Source organism: Macrotis lagotis, chromosome 2 (assembly GCF_037893015.1).
Source record: "Macrotis lagotis isolate mMagLag1 chromosome 2, bilby.v1.9.chrom.fasta, whole genome shotgun sequence".
NCBI classification, from domain to species: domain Eukaryota; kingdom Metazoa; phylum Chordata; class Mammalia; order Peramelemorphia; family Peramelidae; genus Macrotis; species Macrotis lagotis.
In genome coordinates, this window is record NC_133659.1 from 140,262,390 (window position 1) to 140,285,867 (window position 23,478).

Consider the following 23,478-nt stretch of genomic DNA (forward strand, 5'->3'; position numbering starts at 1 on the left):
ACAAACAGTCCCTAAAGAATCTCTTAACTTAAAATGAGTCTTTTTTTCAAATGAGGAAAAAGTTGGGACTGAATATTTGGGCACGTGGGAACCTACATGGGTCAGGCATCACTACCCATTTGTTTGAAAAGCAAAGCTCCAAATATTTGAAATATGTTTTTTAAAAGGCAACATCATGCCTCAGGAAGTACAGATGCCTGTACAGGGTAATTGAAGGCATACGGCTGAGCACACTTTATAATAATTGTGCTTTTGTGTGTGATTTCACTTCCTTCCTACAGAGCTGGATTTTTGAAGTCTCACGGCTGGTTACATTAAAGCTTCCTTCAGGGTCTGGATAAATCCATCTTCTCAAATGCATTTGAATCAGAGACAGCGTTAAAGGGAGCAGTCTTGTAAAGACAAACTAGGCTGATCAACCACATGGAAAGCTTTATTAAAAGCTCCTCAAGATTAAACTCAATATGGGTATTAAATTTTTCATAGTATTTTAGAAATGATTGCCAAAAATTGAAAAATTTGGTTTCCTTTGAAATTATAACATAACTATAATCCATCTAATGGCAATAATAACATCTTCAAAAATACAACTTTAGGTAAAATAATGATTCAGGCAACAGTTACTTCCATTTTAATAATATAAGAAATATAAGATATTTTTATGAGCAGCAAAAATTCAATAATAACTTAAAATTGGTCACTACACTGTCTAGGGATCATCACAGGGTCAGGTAGAATGGTCTGAATGTCTTCAGAGGTGGCCCTACAAAACCAAAAAAGAAACCATTTTTTTACTTGGAAGCCAGTTAAAAAGAATGGAGTTGGGGAGGAGAGTACATCTGGACTCAGAACATGAATGAAAAGATCCAGAGGGAAGGGGAAAAGGGGAAAAATATTGATTAAGTGCCTATTGTGTGTCCTGTGTGTCCCCAAATTACCTCATTTCATCCTACAACAACCCTGTGAGATAGAAGCTCATTTATCTCTATTTTACAATTGGGCAAACAAAAGTTAAGGGACTTGCCCAGGTTCATACAGTTAGTAAGTGTCTGAAGTAAAATTTGACTACAAGTCTTTCTGAATCCATATCTGCACCACCAGTTCCATAAACATCTTTGAATTGCATAGGCAAAGGAACAAACTCTTTCCTTCCCAAGAATGTGTTAACTTAATTTCTGATCTTGTTTGAAATGAAAATTCTTACATGAATGCAGGCATTTTTTCTGAGCCAGGAGGGAGGCACAGAGGTGAAGAAGGAAAGGGAAGGGAAGAAAAAAGGAAGAAAAGAGAAGTAAAAGAGAATTACTAATTTTGTCAGAGGAACTGAACCCTAGTATAAGGTGATAAAAGTAAAATATAATTGATTAGAGCTTGAGACTAAGGATTGAAATCCTTTATTCCCCTTGTTTAAGAGACTTAGGGAATAGAGTATCAAAAAGGAAAGTTATTTAGGCTAATAGAATCATGGGTTGTGTAGCATTAGAAAAGAACATAGAGACATCCAGACCAACTTCTTTTTTATAGATTTGGAAAGTGGAATAGCAGGATAACTGACTTCCACAAAGTAAAATAGCAGATACCTCAATTCCGACTGCAGTATTCTTTGTACTTTGCCTTTCTGATTTTGAAACTGATATTTGATTAAAGTTTAAATAGAAAATCTCTCAAGGTTTTCAAAATTTCCTTTTCTTAATTCTTTTTATATTGTAAATATAGCTTAGGGTAACAATTGGATACCTCATTTTTTAATGTTAGAAACAGTCCTTGTAAGTTGTTCTATACTGTTTTTAATAGGACTCTATGGTATTTAACAAACCAAATGAACAAAAAAACCCTTTTAAATCAGGAAAATATCTAGGGACAGACCAGAGGGATGGAAATCACCTTTAGGACTGTGTTTAGTGAGATATTACTGTAGCACTACTTTCATGAAAGCACCTGGAATTATTTTATGATCACTGCTATTTTAATCATTCTGGATGTCTCTGAAGTGTATTACTGCTACATTTGCTCTTTTTCAGTTATGCAGAAGAGTAAATGAGGTCAGAAGTGTGACCAAGATCACAGACCAAGCTTCTGGTGGAAGTTGGAATGAAACCTAGTTCTACAACAGAATTCTATTTCCAATATCACAATAACACTTAATAGTCATAGATCTGCAATTATCATCTATTTTCTCTCTTGCCTTGCATAAAACAATTTCTCAATAAATGTTTGTTGGATTTGTTTGGAATAGACAACTGAATTAAAACCAACTTTATCATCATTGTCCCCCAATTCATTCCATTTTCTGTTTTTGTAGTTCTCTGGATGGCACCACTATTAATTTTTTAAAGTCATACCAAAACAAGTTGCTAGCCATGAATTGTTTGAAAGTTTCAAGTTCTTGAACTAAATACAAATGTTCATATTTGTTTCCATTTTATTGTAGGATCAGACATTGTGCAGTGGTTAACAAAGAATTTAACTATAGAAGATCCAGGTAAGTGAATATTTTTCTCTCTTCATGGAATTTGCTTTACTTTGAGATTTCTTTTTATTCTTAGTTGTATTTTCTTAGGTTTATTCTTATCCAAATAGTCTCCTGGAATTTTCTTGGAACTAATCCTGAACTAAGGGTGTATACAAAAGCATATTAAAAGTTTTTTACATTTAATATAGAATATATAATGCTATTTCATCTAACTTCACACATTTTAATACAATGGCATTTAAAAATCTTGTCTTTGATAAAATGCCTGATACTCCCAGTTAAGTGACATGTGTTTTACATATTATTATTTTTAATTTATAATTTTATTACATAATAAACTAATAATTTATATTTTTATTATAATATTACAGATTCATTTTATACAAAGTCTTCTTAATTCTCATACTTTTCCTCTGCCAATTAATGCCAAGTTTTCCTACTTATAATTTGTTTGAACATAGTTATTGGCATGTTGCCTTTCCATCCTGACTGTGATTTCCTTGAGAGCAAGGATTATCTTTTTCTTTCTTTGCATTCCCTGAGTTCATCACAGTAGACAATTAATTAATGCTTATTGACTTCTAATTAATGTAAAGTGATAATACTGGTTTCATCAAGCCATATGTAGTTATACTGCTTTGTGGTCACAGGTCCCACATATATACTTGTATTCTTGAGCTCCTTCTATAACAAATTCAATCACAATGTAATTTCCTGCATATCCAAAATGTCTCTAAGATTCAACACTGAACCAACTTATTTCAAGCAAATATTTACTATGATGGAATTAAATACAATGAAAAATAAGAATAGTCCTCTGAAATCTGACTTCAATTCTGACTATTACGAATAGAAGTTTGCCTTTAGAAGTATCAATAAATTGTTATAGCACCATGTACTTGAAAATATCTGTACATTATTTTATCTATGGATTTTATTCCATCTTTTTTCACAAAGGATTCTCTTTAGCCTTCCACTGAAAATTACTAATAAATAAAATAACACATTTTCTTAAATCATTTCTTCCTTCTCTTCTCGAATAAGATTCAAGAAATTGTTGATAATAAAGTAGAAATGAATGGGCTGAGAAGAACACCATTATCAAATGAACCAATTTCATTGGCTCACTGAGTGGGAAGAAGAGGAAGTCAGGAAAGTTTCCCATTTTCATCAAATGAAGGAAATGGGACATTTTCCCTATAGGGTGTTGGAAAAGCATTAGGTCGATGTCTTCTATGGCAAATTGGCCACATTGATTTGCTTATGGACTGAATTTTCTGCAATGACTGAATTTATCATTCCCAGCTAGATGTTATTCACTGTGAAACAGATTGCGTTGGGCTCTTTGTATATGAGCACACAGAGACTTTCAGTGATTTTCAACCTTGAACATCTTGGCATGTTTATGCTGCATTTGTTCAGTTAGGGGTGGGGGTGAGGAGAGGAGAGTTCAAGAAAAAAAACTATAGTAAATCTCCCATTGAAATGCACAAATCCTTTCTCTTATGTGCAATTTGTTAATCATTCTGACTTGTATCCATTTTGTTCAGATGACCTGTGTGGCCAGATTTAGAATTGTTTATCCCTCAGGCTTCTTTAAACACATATTTTTTCCAGATAAGCATTTGAAACCATAGGTCAGCACAGAACAAAGAGGAGTTTTGCATATATTTTAATTTGATGCATTCAAAGGTTTTAGAAGCGATTAATGCCTATCTCTAGAAACATGTTAAAATATAGAATCATAATTGATGCCCAGTGAATCCTTTTGGGTGAGCAGCATATGTGGGACTCCAATTTTTTTTAAAAAAATATACTTTTTTAAGTAGAAAAATACAGTGACATTTGCTTGCTCTAGGAGAAGGTGACTTTGACTTTTGAAATATACATATTGCTATAACCATTCCAAAAACTTGGAATGGAGTTAGAAGTGCTTGAATTTTTTGACTTTGCATTCCAAATATATCCAAATCTAAAGATTCTTTGGAAATTAACTGCATAGTAATGCAGAAAATCCATCCACTTTCTATTGGGGGCAGGATTGTCTCACAAAGGGTTTGTCATTAAAATGAAAGAAAAGTTTCTCCAACTCATTTTAGGGCTAACTTTTGACCTCCTGCTGTTTGGCCCCCTGTAGATGCCATGGAAGGAGAGATAAGTAAGGAAAAGACATTCACTTTCCTGGAGCGCTAAATATGTCCTGAAAGGCTTTCTGTAATTGTGATTATTAACCATGGCTAATTGGACTGAGCTGAATAAGAAAACAGAAATGAAAGTAGTTAAGTCAGTTGTCCTTGAGCTGTTCCCTCTGCTTCTATTTCTGATTTGTATAAAATCATATTTCTCATCCTTCCCAAACTCTGCTACTCCCTATGGAAAATTGGTGACATTCAAAAGGTAAGTTCCATGATTTCTTAGGGATCATGGATCATATCTTTACCAAAATGTGCACAACTGTAAAATATTTATATTTTTTTTATTTCTTGCATCTGTTTCCACACAGTTTATGCTGGTTAGAGAAGGTTTAGAAAAGTGTAGACAAAGAGGAAAGAGAGAAAAAAGTAAAGGGAGAGGGAGGGAGAAGAGGAGAGAGAGAGAGAGAGAGAGAGAGAGAGAGAGAGAGAGAGAGAGAGAGAGAAAGAGAGGAATGAAGATGACGGTAAAGAGATGTAGAAAAATTCTGAATGGAAGAAAACTATCAAAGCAATAGTACTCTGAGAAAAACTTCATATCTTTAGTCCCTCTCCTATAGATTTAGTTCTTGCCTTCCCTGTTCTACCAAGAGAATATTCTTGAGACCTTTGTAAAATAATTGTTTCAGGATTCTTATCACCACATAGGAGCATTGTTTTTCCCCAAGGCCTTAAAAGCTACTAGGAGGACTAATGAATGAATATTTGGCATAATGGGATGTCTCAAAAAGAGCTATATTTATCAGCCAATGATTTATTAAATACCCACATGGTACATAACCCTTGGACTTGATTTTGAGGTTTACAAAATAATGATCACTGTTTTGTTCTCAAGTCTAATAATAAGGCAAAGAGGCAGGCATACCCTTTACAGACTGATGCTCTTTTAGCACCATGTGCTATCCTATCTCTCTCCATACTCCCCATAAGACCAGAGTTTTGAGTTCCCTTGTTTATACATCTCAGCAGGAGGAGTGGGAAAAGATAAAAGTAGAATAGACTTCAGCAAAACCATTTGGGGGAGGAGAGGAAATGAGGCTTGAGTCCCAACCAGAGGATTCAGGAAGTGAGAGATGCAATTCTGTGATTGGGTCCTCCTTTTGTTTACATACAGTCCTCATAGATGTTCATGGAAAATGCAGCATTCACTCATTCATACAATATTCATTCAGGAAATTCTTTCACCAGATGCTTGCCTAGTTTCTGGTCATTCTAAGCAACAAAAGAAGACAAGAAGAGCTGCCTCCGCAGTAGCAATTGTCCCTATTCTTAAGGAGTGTACATTGTATTAGAATTGTTGCAAGAGTACATTATAAAGTGGAGAATAGAGTTTGGTAGAAAGGAATAAAGAGGTTGTCCAGTGTCACAGGTTAACTGGTAGGATACATAGATTCTAAATTATCTATTGCAAAAGTTCAGAGTAAAAGATTGTGTTCTAAGGGTCACCAAGCCTACCCTTCTCATTTTCCAGATGAGGAAACATGACTAGAGAATTTAAGTGTGGCTTAATAAAGTCACATTAGGAAGTAGTGAGTAGGTGATCCTTATTTTCTTTATTTGTAAAGTGGTTACATAAAAAGATTTCATTTTCCAATATTTTCTATAATTTCTTGACCTAGTTTTTAACCTGCCATATCTGCATCTATTATATCATAAACTAAAATACTCCATTTGAACCTCTATATTAAATTGGACCCAATATATGTAACCTCTCTTGCCTTGCTCTGTCCCCTGTTGCAAGATTTACACGTAGTAGGGAACTGGTCTTGGAGTCAAAAAGACTGTTATGTCACTGTTATGTCACTCAACCTCTTAATTCATCAGGCAATTATCCATGGAAGAGAATGCTTTTTCCTTACCTACCTCTCTTCCTTAGCATATGCCAGAAGTTAGAATGAAGGAGGCAGAAAATTAATTCTGGACTAAATCACTTTCTTGCTCAGCTAATATATTGCCTCCCTGGACTCAACTGTCACTAATGCCAAGCTCTTGAGATCTCTGCTATTGACTGGTTGCTATGGACACCTCTGATTGTTTTTTCAATCTTTCAAAATCACATTACAACATCTTATTATATTATCGACAAAGAATGTAATAGAAGCTTATATATATATATATATATACATATATATATATGTATATATATATATATATATGGACAATTTTAACCATTTATCTATTTATTTATTTAAGGCATTGGGGTTAAGTGACTTGCCTAAGGTCCCACAGCTAGGCAATTATTGTCTGAGTCAGATTTGCACTCAGGTACCTCCTGAATTCAGGGCCAGCCCTCTATCCACTGTGCCACCTAGCTACCGCAATTTTTAACCATTTTGAACCTCACACCAAACCTCTGACCTATGGAGCTATTATTATTATTATTTTTAGATAAGAAACTGAACTTCAGATCATTTAAGTGATTTTCCTTAAATCACACAGGTGAAATGGCATAGAGTCAAGGTCTCCAAATGCAAAGTCCTTTCCTCTTTACTAGGCTTTCATCCTTTGATCCTGAAAGCTCATGTTATAATTCTTTTGGTGGGGAGGGAGGAGATGGATGGCTATTGAATGACATTGTCAAGCACATTTGGGTTTAAAATCCATTTAGCAATGCTGTCTAATTCTCATGCATTTAATGATATGTATGCAACTATTCAACCATTTTTCCTAAAGCTGACAACAGCTGCTATGACAGCTTTCAGCACCTGAAGCAATAATATGTCTAACTTCCCCTCAGCCTTTTAATGCCTCCTCTTCCAAGTTTTTCTAAATATCTCACAATGAGAAGGAAAAAGAAAACAAGTATATATCTATAAGGTGTTGGGGAATAACATTCAGAGTAATAATTCAAATCTCCTTGTTGTTTGAAGATTTACAAAGTACTTTCATTGTATCTGTAGTATGTTTCTTTTATACACATAGAAATATATCATCAGATTCCATGAATTCAATGATTTTTTTTATTTTTGTCTTTTTTACCCTATTCACCTGGGCAAGTGGTCAGGATATAATAGATATTTAATGAATGCATATTGATAAAGTGATTCCAGTGGTAATCCTATAAGCTAAGAAGCATAAATACTCATTTTAGAAAAGAACATGTGAATAATAGCTAGATTTTATTTTAATACTTCATAATATATTTAAAATTATATATGTAATTAAATACAAAAATTTTGTAAGTTGTCATTATAAATAATATAACTCCTAAATATATTATATCATATTGTATTAAATATATTATGTATTCTAACTCAAAGGTAGAGAAGAAACCGGCTTGTAAGTTTTAAAAGAGGAGATTTGCATTCAAGGCTCTTGTACACTAGAAGCAGTTCAAAAGCCTTTATTAGATGCCTACTTTATATCAGAAACTGTGCTAACTGCTTGAGATACAATGTAAAAGGAAAATACACGAATATAAATTTGTCAATTTTTTCCATCAAAGTTCATAGACCCCACCTTAAAACTGACCTTAGGCTCCATAAGAGTGTCTGTGAATTCCAGATAAAGTGCTCTTTTCTTAGAGAGTATCAAGTATTAGGACTTGGAGTGACTAAAAAAAGGTTTCTATAGAAAAAGTTGTTTGATCTGATTTTTCACATAAGCCATTATAAAAGTGAGAATGAAATAGAACGACATTCCAGGTTTAGAAGACAACCAGTGCGAATGCATGAAAAGAGGTTATGAAGTATCCCATGCAAGGAATAGCTTGTATGCCAGTATGTTTATATTTAAATTTAAAAGTAACAGGGAGGCATGGGAGTTGATTGTGTAGTAAGCAGAGCAGGGGGTTTCATGATCAGATCTATGTTTTAGGAATATTACTTTTGTAACTAAATGGAAGATGGCTTGAATTGAGAAGATGAGGCAGGCACCCAATTTTGAAAGCTATTTCAGTAGTCCAAGTGAGACATGAAAAATATCATGAACTAGAGAGATGGCTATGTGAATGGAGAAAAGCAGATACATAATAGAGAAGCTGTAATGGTAGAATGAAAATGTGACAGTTGACTGGATATGTGTAGTAAGGCATAGTGATGAGTTGAGGATGAGACAAAAGTGAAGCTGAGTGACTAGAAAGATGAGGATGCCTTCAATAGCAGATTGAAAATCCATCAAAAGAGACTGAAGAGAGATTAGACAGAAAGGAGAATGAAGAGAGAGTTGTGCCACATCCATCTAGAGTAGAGAAAATGTCAAGGAGAAGGGTGGTCAGTAGTTTTAGATATTGCATAGTGAAAAAAATAAAGCTTAAGCAAAGGTCAAGATTTGTCAAATAAGAATTCAGGTTCATTAGTAACTTTGAAGAAAGTAACTACATTTGAATGATAAGGTTAATAGCCAGATTATAAAGAGTCTTGAACAGAGACATCAAAATAAACTATGGCTTTTAAATTACATTATAGTTAGAGGAGTTGGAGAAATATAGAATAAGTTACAGAGATAATAGAATCTAGTAAAAAAAATTTTAAAGGATGGGAGAGAGATGGATAAGGATTAAGAAAGAAAACAATGGATAAAGAGAAATGAAGACTTGAAAAAGAGTGAGAATGATCTGTTCAAGGACTAAGCACTGGTTGAAGAGCCAGAAAACTTCAGTTAAAAACTTATTTACTTATGTAATAGTAGTTATAACTCTGAAAAAGTCACTTTATCTAAACTGGACTTCAGTTGTCTCATCTGTAAAATAGGTTCTTTGTACTAGATGTATTAATATCCCTTTAGGATTTAATGATGATTGTAAGACTTTTGTGTTTGCCACTTAATTAAACTGTGTATGTAAGAAAGTGTCTGTAGTACAAGCAAGCGGAATCAAAAATAGTTGAAAGCCATTTCTTTGATTTAATTAATAGCTTCAGTGCTTCAATAAGTATCAGTGGTAAATTAGAGTTGTGGGTACTTGCCCACTTCATCTCCACTACTCTAAGTAGTGTTGGTTGAGAACAAAATTAATGATTCAACAAAAAGAAAACAATAACCATGAAAACTCTCTGGAATGCCCTTAGGTAGGTGATTCAGTCCAAAACAAAAATCTGTTTTATTGGTATATTTTGATTGTGTCCTTCAGCTTTCCGTGATAGAAGGTATATGTATAATAATGTGTTGAAAAGAATCTCTGGGTATCATAAAATAGAGATCTGAAAGATGAACCTGGGTTTTTCTTTTTAAAGGAAGAGTGACAATTTCCAAGGGGGCAACACTGTCTATCACTAAAATGGGTAGGTTTTCTAGAAGATTGGCAGCAGATAGAGTCAGGATGGGTTCCACTTGAAACACCTACTCCCTAGAAAGGGGAAGATAATTTGCTTTTGTTGAAGGGGGAATTATTTTTTTCCTGATAAACTTTACTCCCTTTTAGTTGAGAAATAAATTTAATTAACAGACAGCATGTGAGAGGCAAAACAAACAACAACAACACACACTTTGGCCATCATTTACTATTGGACTCTTATGGTGACAGCTCAGGACTCTGAACCCAAGAGCCATGGGAATACCAATTCATATTGAACCACCAGACCCACTTCCAACCAAGACCTTAAACAACCACCATCCTACATTGCTTCCATAGAAGGAAATTCCAGTGTAGAAAGGGCCAATTAACCTGACAAAATGCAAACAATCTAAGATTCACAAGGCAAGCAAGCCAGCCCAGTAAAGTAGCAAAGCAACCCAAGGATGACAGGAAGCATTATGTGCCAGGCAAATCAAACTATCACCACTATCTTAACTCCCATCTCCCTCAAACCTCAGTGAAAACAGCCCAGGACTCCAAACCTAAAATTCTTCAGAGTAGCATTGCTTCCAGTCCAGTGCCCTCAATGATCATCCTGGGAAGCAATTGCTGTGAAGTTTCAGCCTAGAAATTGCTCTTTTAGGAGCTACATCCATAGTTACTGAAGACCCAGAGAAAAAAGTTCTTGTCACCAAGGTCCTTGGCACTGTCAAATGCTTCAACACCAAAAATGATATCATTTTAAGAGTGGAAATGCCATTAACAAAGAAACATTAACATCTGTGTTGCCGCTGTACCCTAAGGAGTTTGAGTTGCTGCTGAAATGTTTCTCTTCCATTAGAATGCGAGCTTCTTGAGAACAGGGGCCATCTGTTCTAATGTGTATTCAAAGTTCTTAGTACAGTCCTTTGTACATAGGAAACAAATGTTTCATTCATTCATTTATTAATACTTCTAATTTGGAAATAAATTTAGGTAAGATATTGAGAATTAAAAATATGCTAGAAAGTAACCATACCAACAAGAAACTATTTAAAGAAGTATGCACATTAAACTTAAAAATTAAAAACAAAACAAAACAAAAACAAAATTCCCTGTCTTAGCCCCAAACAGAATTTGAACTACCTCTTCATTTCTCCCTTTGATATTCTCCTTCTCTGCTTCCATCACCTTAAGATGTTTTAGAAGTGATATTGTGGGCCTATCTATACACATTTAATCTTCCTCATACTAGGATGGAAGGGCATGTGGTCCAGTGGAAAGAGTGTAGAATTTGGAATTAGGGGATGTGCATTCAAATCCTAACCCTGCCAGTTAGTATCTCTATAACCTTGAACAAATCACTAATATCTCTGGGCCTTGATTTCTTCATTGATTAAAAAAGTGGAAATGGAGGTTGAATTAGATAATTCCCAGAATTCTCTTCTGCTCAAAATAAATGCTCTTATCATTATCTAATATGATGTTATATTTTCTGCACAAGTTGGTCTTTATATTCATCTCTATTTTCCCATGTTTTGTGACATTTGGTTTACCTTTGGGGGGAAAGATGCTAAACCCCATTTGACAAGAAAAGATGGAAACAATCAAGTAGAGGACAATTCTACTAGTGTCAGCACTACATTGTTACTATTGAAAAGAAGGAGAAAATATTCAAAAAAGGAAGCTGCAATCTACCAAGTACACATTTCAGCTTTACCCACAGTGGAATTTTTGTAGATTCATAATACTCTAGAACCAAAGAGATTATCCAAGTCCTATATAAAGATTGGCTATAGCCATTGGAAATGCTGACACTAATGATTTCTACAGCACTTTGCAACTCAAAGGAGAAAATGGATTCAAGACAGTATGTGTTTTCAGGAAATTTAATATTGAATATATAGTATTAGAATATTAAATATGAGGAAGAGGAAAAGTTAACCACATATATAATAACCAAATAAGAAATAATTATTGCATATAATTCACAAATGGAAAATCATTCGCTGTATTATGCTTGAAAGATGGGTTTGCAATGGTGCTAGACATGTTGCTTAATGCTTCTAATGAAGTTGTAAATCTTCACCTGTAGATAAGTGAAAAATCCACCCAAATCTAACATGGGAATATATTTTTCAATAGTGATAGTTTTGACATTCTGAAATATTAGTATTACTAGAATGCTTTGTCATTTCCTTCTCCAGTGGATTAGACAAACAGAGGTTAACACAAAGCTAGTGAGTTGCTGAGACCAGATTTGAACTCTCATCTTCTTGACTCCAGGCCATGTTTTCTGTCCATTGAGTGACCCTACTGTCTCATGAGAAATCTAATTGAGATTTTAGTTAGGACATAAAAGAATCCAGGGAAGCCAATAGTTGAGTATGAGAAAAGGATAGAACATTGCAAGCATGGAAGGTTGCCAGAGAAAATGACCAGAATTAAGAGCTGAAATGTCTACTTCATGGAACAGCAAGGAGGTCAGTGTCATTCTTATTCAGGTATTGGTTAGACTAAATACCTTAAGATTTCCCTTTTATATACGAGATGCTGTGTTTCTAGAAGGCATACTGCTAGATGCTATAAACAGATAAAAATGTCTATGTTTTATAAGAAATATTTTGCTGAGGGAAAGTCAAATCTAGGTACATAATTATTTTATAATTATTATTATTTTAGAGAACAATAACAATTAAGGGAATCAGGAAAAAACCCCTTAAACTATGACTAATTCTGATGATACCCCTTCAGAACTTCTTCTGTTCCCCATCAATCTGACCTTTTGGACTGATGTAGCTTGAACTCAGCAATTCATCTTTTACCTTTGCTTAGAATATCCTGTTCTTTATTATGCTCTTACACCTCCCTTTTGAATCTTAAAAAGTTTGCTTCATTCAAGATTTAACTTCTATCTGTCACCTCCTTTTTTGACCCTTCCCTAGTTGTTAATGTCCTTTTATTCCTTCAATTTTTATAAATATGTTTATCGTTTTATATGTTTTATTGCCCTAGTAGCATGTAAGTTACTGGAAGGACAGGAACCTCCATTTTATCTTTATATTTCTAATGCTACAGTGACATATAATATATATTTAATAACTGTCTGTTGGATTGTATTGTCTTGGAAGTGCTGAAACTGTAGGGTAGCGCTAGAAAAACGGGAAAAGGGGTTGGAGACAGAGGGTACAATTTTCTTTAGAGTCAGAAAAATTCATTATATGATCTTCTCTGCTCCTTTTCAGAGCTTTTATACTAAGAGATAAAAGATAATAGATTATCTTTTTGGTATTTACCACCTTATTTATAAGAGTTAATCTTTATTTCTTTTTTTTCTGCCATAGCTGTTTTAGGAATCACTAAGCTATTGAATTTATTATTTAGTTCTGGGCCTAAGAGAGCAAAACATAATTTTGGGGTTTTTTTAGAGAAATATGCCTTCTCTCAGAAAGTGCATTTATAGCTCTATGTGAATAGCACAAAGAGTACCAAGAGTCATAATCTCTTTGTGTATTTTTGAATGCTATTTTTTCGTAAGCAATCATTGACCCAGTAAATGTTGACTTTATGCTTTTTTCGCTTTCTTGCCAATTTTCAATTCCAGAAACTAGATCATGTTACTAGACCATATATTAGTATAGATCTTTCTTAGAATTGAAATTATTTTTACATTTTCATTATAGTATTGTCATATAGCATTTCTGCTAACACACTCATTAGCTTTGAAGATACAGCTGAACAAATAAAATGGGCTCCCCATTGTACTAAAAGTTTAAAAAATTCTTAACATTAAATTAAAATTTTAAGTTTTAAAATCAAAATTGATTTTATTTTTAAATTACAGTACAAAACAAGCATTTCTATAATAGTACAATTTCAGTAAATGAAGATATGCCTTTTTGTCTTCTACATTGAAATAGAAAAGCAAAAGCCATGTAAAAAATGTGTAGTCATTCCCCAAATTGAGCATATGGGAAAAAAATTATATCCATTTGCAGTTGAAGTACTTCACTTTTATATCAAGAAGTGGGTAGCATATTTCATCATAAGTCCCCTGGAATCCTGGTTTCTATTGCATTGATTATAGTTCCAAGATCTTTCCAAGTTTTTTATAGTTACCATAATACTATATATTAATATACTATGACAATGATGATGATGATGATGATGATGATGATGATGTTGATGTTTGTTCATCATTGTCAAAAAACATGACATCAGAGAGGTCATACCATGACATGTACATGAATTCAATTTAAATTAGTGGAGTGCTGTGCTCTCACCAGTCTCACTTTCTCCTCCAAAATCATCTGGGTCCAGCAGCCAGATATGAATTAGGATGACTGAAGGTATTCTAAATGTAAGACAATCAGGGTTAAGTGACTTGCCAAAGATCACATAGCTTGTAAGAGGCTGATGCTGAATTTAAACTCTTGACTTCAGAGTTGGTGCTCTTACACATTGCACCTCCAGCTGCCCTATAATAATGTCCTATTATTATATACAATGATACAACTAATAATATTTACAATAATATTACTATATATTAAAACTTGTTCATCTGATATTTCTCTTTCATCATTCTATCTCAAATGGGTACAGAAAATTTTTCATTGTGAGTATTTTATTTTAATTTTGGGGGGCATTTTTCCAATTATTTAGATCTTTATTTGGGTAAGGGGTGCTTTATAATTGTGCTCATAAAGTTTCTGATTGTGTCTTGTTAGATTCCCCAAAATTTAATGTTATCTATAGTTATTTTAAATGGAATTTCTTTTTCTATCTCTTATTCTTGGACCTTTTTGTTCATATATTGAAATGCTGATGATTTATGTGGATTTATTGTATATCCTGCTACTTTGCTGAATTTCTTAAAAGGAGCTTTTAGATGATTTTCTCAGGTTCTCTAGGTGTATACCATCATATCTTCTGCAGAGTGGAAGTTTTGCTTCCTCATTGCCAATTCTGATTCCTTCAATTTCATTTTCTTCTGTTATTGCTACTGCTAGCATTTCTAATACTATATTGAATAGCAATGGTGATAATGGGCATCCTTGTTTCATCCCTGATTTTATTGGAAATGCTTAGTTCAATCCCATTACATATGATATTTGTTGATGGTTTTAGATAGATATTATTTATTATTTTAAGGAAAACTCCATTTATTCCTAAGCTTTCTAGTGATTTAAATATGAAATGATGTTGTATTTTATCAAAGGCTTTTTCAGCATCTATTGAGATAATCATGATTTCTATGGGGTTTGCTATTAATAAGTTCAATTATGTTGAGTGTTTTTCTAATATTGAACCATCTCTGCCTATATGGTATAAATCCTACCAGATTTTGTTGTATTATCCTAGTAATAATGTGCTATAGTCTCATTGCTAAAATTTTATTTAAGATTTTTGCATCAATATTCATTAGGGAGATTGGTGTATAATTTTGTTTGTCTGTTTTGGTTCTTCCTGGTTTAGGTATCAGCACCATGTTGGTTTCATAAAAGGAATTTGGCAGAACTCTATCTTTCTTCTATTTTTTAAATAGTCTTTGTAAAATAGGATATAATTGTTCCTTAAATGTTTGGTAAAATCCACTCCTTTTAAATCCATGTAAATCCTTGGACTTTCTTAGGGAGTTTATTGATGGTTTCTTCAATTTCTTTTTCTGAAATAGGGTTATTAAAGTAATTATTAAAGTAAAGATTTTCCTTGATGTTGGTGAAACTCATTTTTGAATGTGGTATATTTTTTAGGTTCTTTTTTTGCAAGGCAAATGGGTTTAAGTGGCTTGCCCAAGGCCACACAGCTAGGTAATTATTAAGTGTCTGAGACCAGATTTGAACCCAGGTACTCCTGACTCCAGGGCCGGTGCTCTATCCACTATGCCACCTAACCGCCCCTTGAATGTGGTATATTAACAAGGTCATTTATGCTTCATTTGAAAAATGTTTATGGAAAAATGAAACAACATTCCTCTATAACTCTTGAACAATTATTATAACTCACCAATAGGAGAAAGCTGAAATAAACAATATACCAGTATGAAAAAGTTTCACATATTTGTTGTTGTTGTTTACTCATTCACTCATGTCTGACTCTTCATGACCCCTTGAACCATAGCTTATCAGGCACATTTATCCTCCACATTTTCTTGAAGTCAATTCAAATTTATGTTCCTTATTTCCATGATACTATCTAAATACCTCACCTACTCTTCCCTTTTCCTTTTGCCTTCAATCTTTACCTACATCGGGGTATTTCCCTATAAGTCTCATCTTATTATATGGTCAAAGTATATAAGCTTCAGCTGCAATACTTGACCTCCCAATGAAGAGTTTGAATTAATTTTTTAAAAAATATTTATGGACTGGATCTCTCAAAAGTCTTCTCCAGCAGCACAATCTGAAGGTGTCAGTTCTATATTGTTCAGCTTCTATATATACATGTACAAATATATGTATGTATAACCCCGCCCCCCGCTAGACATTCCTACTTGAAAAATCATGAATGTGACTATATGTTCTTTTGTTGGCTCTACTTTTTAGTATGCTTTCCAGATATGCCATAGCTTTCTATGCAAGGACCCAGTGTCTAAATTTTGTGACTGCAGTTGCTATCTGCAGTGATCTTAAAGCCCCCAAATATAAAACCTTATGAGTCCATTTCTTTTCCCTCTGTTTGTCAGGAGGTCTTTTTTTCTAAACTTTAAACATGATTTTACACTCTTCTTTCAATTCTCATCAAGAGACTTCTTTTTCCTCTTCTCTTTCTAGCATCAGAATGCTATCATCTCCATATTTGAACTTGTTGATATTCCTTCTGGCATCTTTAAATTTGTTTTTGATTCATCAAGTCTATTATTTTGTATGATATAATGAGCATATAAATTAAATAAATAAGCTGATATTGTGCAACCTTGTGTATTCCTTTTTCAGTCTTAAATCAATCACCTGTTCCATGTTTCATTCTAACTATTGTATTGTCCTGTATATAGGTTTACCAGGAGAAAATTAAGATGATATGATTCTCTCATATTTGCCACATTTTGTTGTGATCCACAAAACCAAAGATTTTATTGCTAACAATGATTAAAAACATATTTTTTCTGGAACTCCCTTACTTTCTCCATATCATCAACTTCTCTAATTCCTCTGCCTATTCAAAAACCAGCCTCCTCTTTTGGTACTTCTCAGTTCACATATTGCTGAAGCCTAGTTTGCAGAATCTTAAACCTAACCTTACTGGTATGTGAAAAGAGTGCAATTGTTTGTAAATTAAGGAAGTTTTATAACATATTATACACCATTATCATTCTTTATATCATAAAAAATAAATTTAGTAATCGTGTAGTATGTCATCCTGAATTTTTTTATTTTTATCCTTCTTACATTCTTAAAAAATTAAGGATTCCCCACATACCCTTCCCCCAAAGAGTTTTTATTTCTATAGGTTATATCTATATCTATCTATCTATCTATCTATCTATCTATCTATCTATCTATCTATCATCTATCTATCTATATATATATACATATATATACTCAAGAAATTACTATGCTTATTATTATAAACAAAGAGTTGTGACCTTAAAAGTGTCTTGGGGACCCTTAAGAGTCCCTGAGACCATACTCTGAGAACCACTGCAATAGAAATACTACAAGAAGCAAAACAGCTGCTCTGAATCTCAATTCTTTTCCCCTAACTTACTCTCACAATTCAGTAGAAATTCTGAATAATGGTGCAAATAAGAGAACAATATAGGAAAACTGAGCTAATCCACTGCATTATGTTTTATTGGGCCCTTACCAGAGAGAAGGGGGAAACACAGAGGAAGTTCAATAGAGGATATGGAAAAAATTAAAACAACTAAGAATGAGTCCATCTGGAAATGGAAAGTCTAAATGAACAATTTTCCTTTAGTAATGACTTTCAAATCTATGAAGAGCTCTTATCTAAAGGATGATGACCGGTGAATTTCCACTGATGGTGAAACTCAGCTCAAACTAAAACAGGAAGTAGATAGAGTAAATACAAGGAAAAAATATCCAGAAAAAGGAACATTGATTAACAATTGGATCAGATTGTCAGTGAAGATTACTATAAAGGTGCTAGGCCTAAAGACAGAAGACTGAACAAGTTGCATTTGGGGGTTTCTATAAGGGGCTGTTAATTAAATCCCTACTTTATTCCCCATACTCAACTATAGGAGACTCAAGGACTAATCTTTGCAACATGAGATTAACTCTAAAAAACACTTTTTAGGTTTTTTTAAATATAACCCCCCATTTGGCCTATTTTTCCTTTTCCTTTTTGTTTCTATTCACTATTTCCATTCTGAAGTACCAAATAGAATAAAGAATGTTGAGTTGGATTGATTACATGGGGAATTTTAATTTAAAGACAGTGTCCTAAAGCCATTTGATGTCTACTTGAATTTGAGTCAGTTATTTATTTTATAAGGCCCTACAGAGACATTGATTGGTCAGCATGCAAGCGCCTTTTGTGAAATTGATGCAAGGAGGAAAATCAGACCACATTGGAGACTATCGAGACAAAAAGACCAAAAAATGATGCTGAACCTTGGACTTTCTGATTATTTGCCTGCTTATTTGTCTATCTTACCAGGAGATGAGAGTGAGATATAGAACTGCTGACTGACCAGAACTAATGGGTCAAGAGATAAATCTCTTTAGGAAATTTTGAAAACAGGGCATAGATGTCTGTTTTAACACCTCATTATATTATATTAACTGAAATTTGAGTAAAATTTCTCCCTTACACAAGAAAAAGGAGACTTACTTACAGAAAGCATTTGGTATACCTGATCACAGGTGCAAAAGAATAGGTGGAAGAAAGAAATGCTGGAATTTTGGGCCTCATTGGAAAGCATTAGACAATATTTGGAAGTTTTATGGCAGCACTAATCATTTTATTTATGATGAAATAAATGTACATGAGGAGGTTTTCATTTTTATGGAAATTACATTAAGGGGGAGCTAAGAACTGACACAAACAGTAAAGTATAACTTGAATTAATCCATAGGGAAAGGGAAATAAATATGACAATATTGTGTAAGTTAATGGGACAGGAATTATAAGCCATACTTATGTGCCTAGTCTCTACTTTGTAAGGAGATACATATGAGAGACTTTATTGTCAAAATGGATAATGTCCACAAATTCAGGCTTGAAGCAAGTCCCTTCATGCACATCAACCTAGACTACCAGTTCGTTGGCACTGATCCTAATCACAAAACCTTCCATAAGTGATCCTGCTAGATTGGTTCACAGGGTCTGAAACATGAATCTTGCATCAGTCCTAAAGTTTTTCATATATTTCCTAATCTCACTGGGGAGTCAGTGCCTTGTCAGTAGCAATAGTTCAAGTTGACTGATATTAGGATGATTTTTCCCAATATTTCATGTCATATTCAATGATGTTAATAATATATGTGCTCTGAAACCATATGGGATTCTTTTTGTTCAGTCACTTTATCTGGCTCCCCAAAGACTTATCTTTCCCCATAACATCCCAGAATTAGCTGGTCTCACATCTTTACTCTTACCAGAGCTGATCTCCTTAGCAACTTTTTCCTTAGGCATCTTGTAATAATGGTGAATAGCTATACCAACTTTTGCATATAGGGTCAAGTGGGCTCAATTGCTTTTTACGGGAAAGACATTTCTATTCTTTGTGTAACAGAGAGGTCCCCCCCCACACTTGAAAGAGTAAAAGAGGATTCAGAGTATAATCACATCCGTTTAGAGAGATGTTATTATTGACAATAATGACAATGATTTGATAAGGATATTATGAAAATAGTAGCATGAACCAAGAAAATTTAGTGGTATTTGTCTTTTCAACATTTCTCAACTCAAAGTTCAGCTCTCTCTGTTCCTAATTTGATGATCACACATTCTCAGTTAAAATAGACATTCAAGGTCACTTACTCTAACCTTTATCTAAATAACCATCCTGAAGAACATACCAAGCAAATATTCATTCAAACTTTGCTTGAAGACTGTCATGAGGGAGTTCCAGAACTTCTTGAAATAGTCCATTTCACTTTTGAAAGCAACTCATTGTTGGAAAGCTTTTTTTTTTCCTTTATATCAAGACTAAATTGAACCCTTTGAATCATCCAGGCTTTGCTTCTAGTTTTATGCTCAGAGGACAAGGAAAACAATTATAATTCTTTTTCTTCCATGTAATAGACCTACATGGAATTTTGAATTTTGATACCCTTCTTTATATTCATTTGGCTACCATCTCTCTTCAGTTTCTCATAACTTCTCATCTGCTCTATTGTAATATATTCAATTATTCTCCCTTCCTCCATATTCTCTTTCCTCTATCTAATCCATCCTTTAAACAGCTGCCAAAGTGATATTCCTGAAATGAAGCTCTGATTATGTCACTCTCCTGCTTAGTAATATCAAGTGAGTCTATGTTGCTGCAGTAATAAAATACAATCTCCTCTTTTAGACATTTAAAGTCCTTCACAATCTGGGCTCCCATATGTTTTTCCAGGATATTGCACTATTATTGTGTGGAATTGAGACACATATACACATGTATATACAAACACATGTATGTATAGATATATTAGAATCAACTTAACAATAAAAACTAAGAGATTGATTCGATAATAACTCATTACAAAATGAATTATTAGGATGTGTCTTTGAGTGTTTTCTTCTCTTGTTCAAACATATCTATTTCTTTTAACCAATTCTCATGTGGCAAACTCTTGAAACTATGAGTTATTTTAGGCAATTTGTTTTTGGATATTCTTTAACTTATCAATAATTTCTAACATATGGTGCCTAGAACTGAACACAACATTCCAGATAGGATAGCATATAGAAGTTTTATCCCCTTTCAAGTCCTAGACACCATGCTTCTCAAAAGCATCTTAAGAGTGTGTTATCTTTTGTTGTTACATATACTTTTGACCCATATTAAGCTAGTCCCACTTCAAGAAAGTTCTGGTATGAATTCTTTTCTATCCAACTCATGATTTTTATTTGTGAAGGTGATTCTTAAGTATGTATGTATATGTACAAATGCATGTATGTATATATACACAATGACTATAATAATACCAGACATATGGGAGACCAGATTGTGAATGACTATAAATGCCTAACAGAAGAGATTATATATTATCATTGGGAGTCACTGGAGCTTCCTGAGCAAGCAAGTGACATAATTAGATTTTTATTTCAGGAATATCAATTTGGGAACTGTGAAAAAAGGATGTATTGTAGGAAGGAGAAAATAGAGGTAGGAAGGACAATTGAGTCAATTACAATAGAGTAGATGAGATGTGATTAAAATAAAACAATCAGAGATAACCCAGTGAGTTTAAAGAGAATCAGCTTTTAAAATGTCAAAGACTTTGAATCATGGAGACTAGGCAACTGATTGGATTTGTGAGGTGAGGGAGATTGAAGAGTCAAGGATAATTGAATTAACTAGAAGTAATAATGTCTGAACTGATTGAACCTAGGTGAGTAGAAAGATATTGCCCTCATCAAAAATATGGAGGGGGTAGGGAATTATAATGAGTTATTTGCATATGTTGATTTTAAATTCCTAGGTTATAGTCAATTGGAAATGTCTGATTAATATTTGGGGATAGATATGCTGACCTCGGAATCATTTTCATAGAAAGTATTAAAAGTATTGAAATTGGTCTGATTCCCCCTAATTTTTTTTCATTCTAATCAGTTCTAGTCAAGAAACATTTACTAAATGCAGGGTAATATGGTTGTTCTTGGTGGAAACAAAGATTAAAAATATGCAATATAAAGGTGAAAATAGCATATAAATTTTGGGGAAATATTAAAATAAAAACATGTTTAATAAAAAGAAAGAAATACTGGAATTCAAGAACACATTTCAGTTTGTACTTTGAAAACCAACTTACAAGGGAGCCTATGGTTGAAAATTTTGATTCACAGAAACAGTAATTTCCCCAGTAGAGAGTAACTTCATGTCCTCTGCTTTCATGTAATAGTTGAAGAGTCAGAAAAGAGCACAGTCTGGTTTTATACCTCTCAAATTGAAATGTTTGCACATTAATCAAGTTTGCATTATAAATCAGGGAAATTTAAATAAGAGCAACTTCCTAAACCTGGTTCACGGAGGTCAGAAAGGAATTTTTCAGCAGAATTGATGGAAGAGACCAACCTGTAAAAACAAATTATTATTGAACAATGAGGGGTGGGGGGGTGGAGGTACCTGTGAGAACATGAGGGAGAAATATTGTTTGTATGCTATCTCCAGCCTTGTCTGAGGTGGGACTAGATGTGGAATAAAGCTGATAATAAGGATGGAAGAAAAGAAAGTGTTGGGAAATGAGGATGTGGGCTACTCCCTCAAACTGTGCAGCATTCTGCCTTTAACTCCTATCTCCTTTTTCCTCTTTTTCTTCTATATTTGAGAATGGAGAAAGTGTGTAACATAATCAACCTCCTTTGGTTTCTAGTTTAAGACTTGATATTACATTTATTGGAATTTGGGTGCACTCATACTGATTTAACTTCCAATGACATCACAGCCATGAGGAGGAGTGTTTCAGTGGGGAGAATCTGGAGGATACTTTAGGCACAATTGCAAGCTCTCCAGTGCTCATTTTCTTCATCTCTAAAATGTAAGGGAAGGATTAGATTATCTCTAAGGTCCTTTACACATCTAACATTCTAACATTTTGTGATGTGGTTCTAAGATAGATTTTTTATTAAAATAGATCTTTCCCCTTAGATCTATTTCAGAGAAAACAAAATATTGCTTTACTATTTTTCCTTTCCTAAGGATTTTGAGCATGTTCAGTGTTAGAGCAAGAAATCACAGTGAAGAATTTTTTTAAATTATAATTTTTGCACCTTACTTGAGTGTTAATGTTAGATAGAAAGTGAAATGTGAAGTGATTTCTTGTGAAATTTGTAAAATATCTATATCATGATATCATCATAAGATTGGTGGTTTTATAATTTAAAGTAATTTAAAACTATTTTAATTATCAATTCACAAATTAAACTTTAAATTTTTTCACAGTAAAGACTATTTCTTTACCTTTCTTTATATTTTGGGACAGTGCCTGCTACAGAGTATGCACTTAAGTGCTTGCTAACTTAAACAGAACTATGAACTTCCTTGGAAGATATAGGAAAATTTCCTTTCCTTCCATGAAATTCCTGTCTGATCCTCTTCCTCTATCTTTGTCTCCACCTCTGTCTTTCATTTTGTATGTATATGAATGGATATGCATCTATCTATCTGTCTATCTAGCTAGCTAGCTAAATATATACTCAGATATAAATATATTTTCTATACATATGCATCCCTAAATTCAGATTATACTTTCTTTATCATATATACAGGAAACACCACTGTACCTCCCTTATCCCAGACTCATTCCCCAAACTCAAATTTGACATTCATTTTGGTTGGGTCTCTAGATCGATAGCAGTATTTACTTTCATGGTTCTCAGAGGCTAATACTATGGATGGAAATACTCCTAAATCTTGTTCTCAGGGGAATGGCTAAGCAAGTTTTGGTACATGAATACTATGGAATATTATTGTTTCAAAA

General features: G+C 33.6%; 1 protein-coding gene across 7 annotated transcripts in view; it reads left to right on the forward strand.

Moving 5' to 3' along the window:
• The window catches only part of RGS7 (regulator of G protein signaling 7), a 667,263-nt gene that overhangs the window by 437,728 nt on the left and 206,057 nt on the right, over positions 1 to 23,478 (forward strand). For 6 of the 7 annotated variants that reach the window (XM_074220439.1, XM_074220438.1, XM_074220441.1 and 3 more), the window contains exon 3: positions 2,432 to 2,482. The exons of the other annotated variant lie outside the window; for it this stretch is intronic. In XM_074220439.1, the coding sequence (XP_074076540.1) occupies positions 2,432 to 2,482 (51 nt within the window). The remainder of the gene's footprint in view (positions 1 to 2,431; positions 2,483 to 23,478) is intronic. 7 annotated transcript variants of the gene reach the window in all.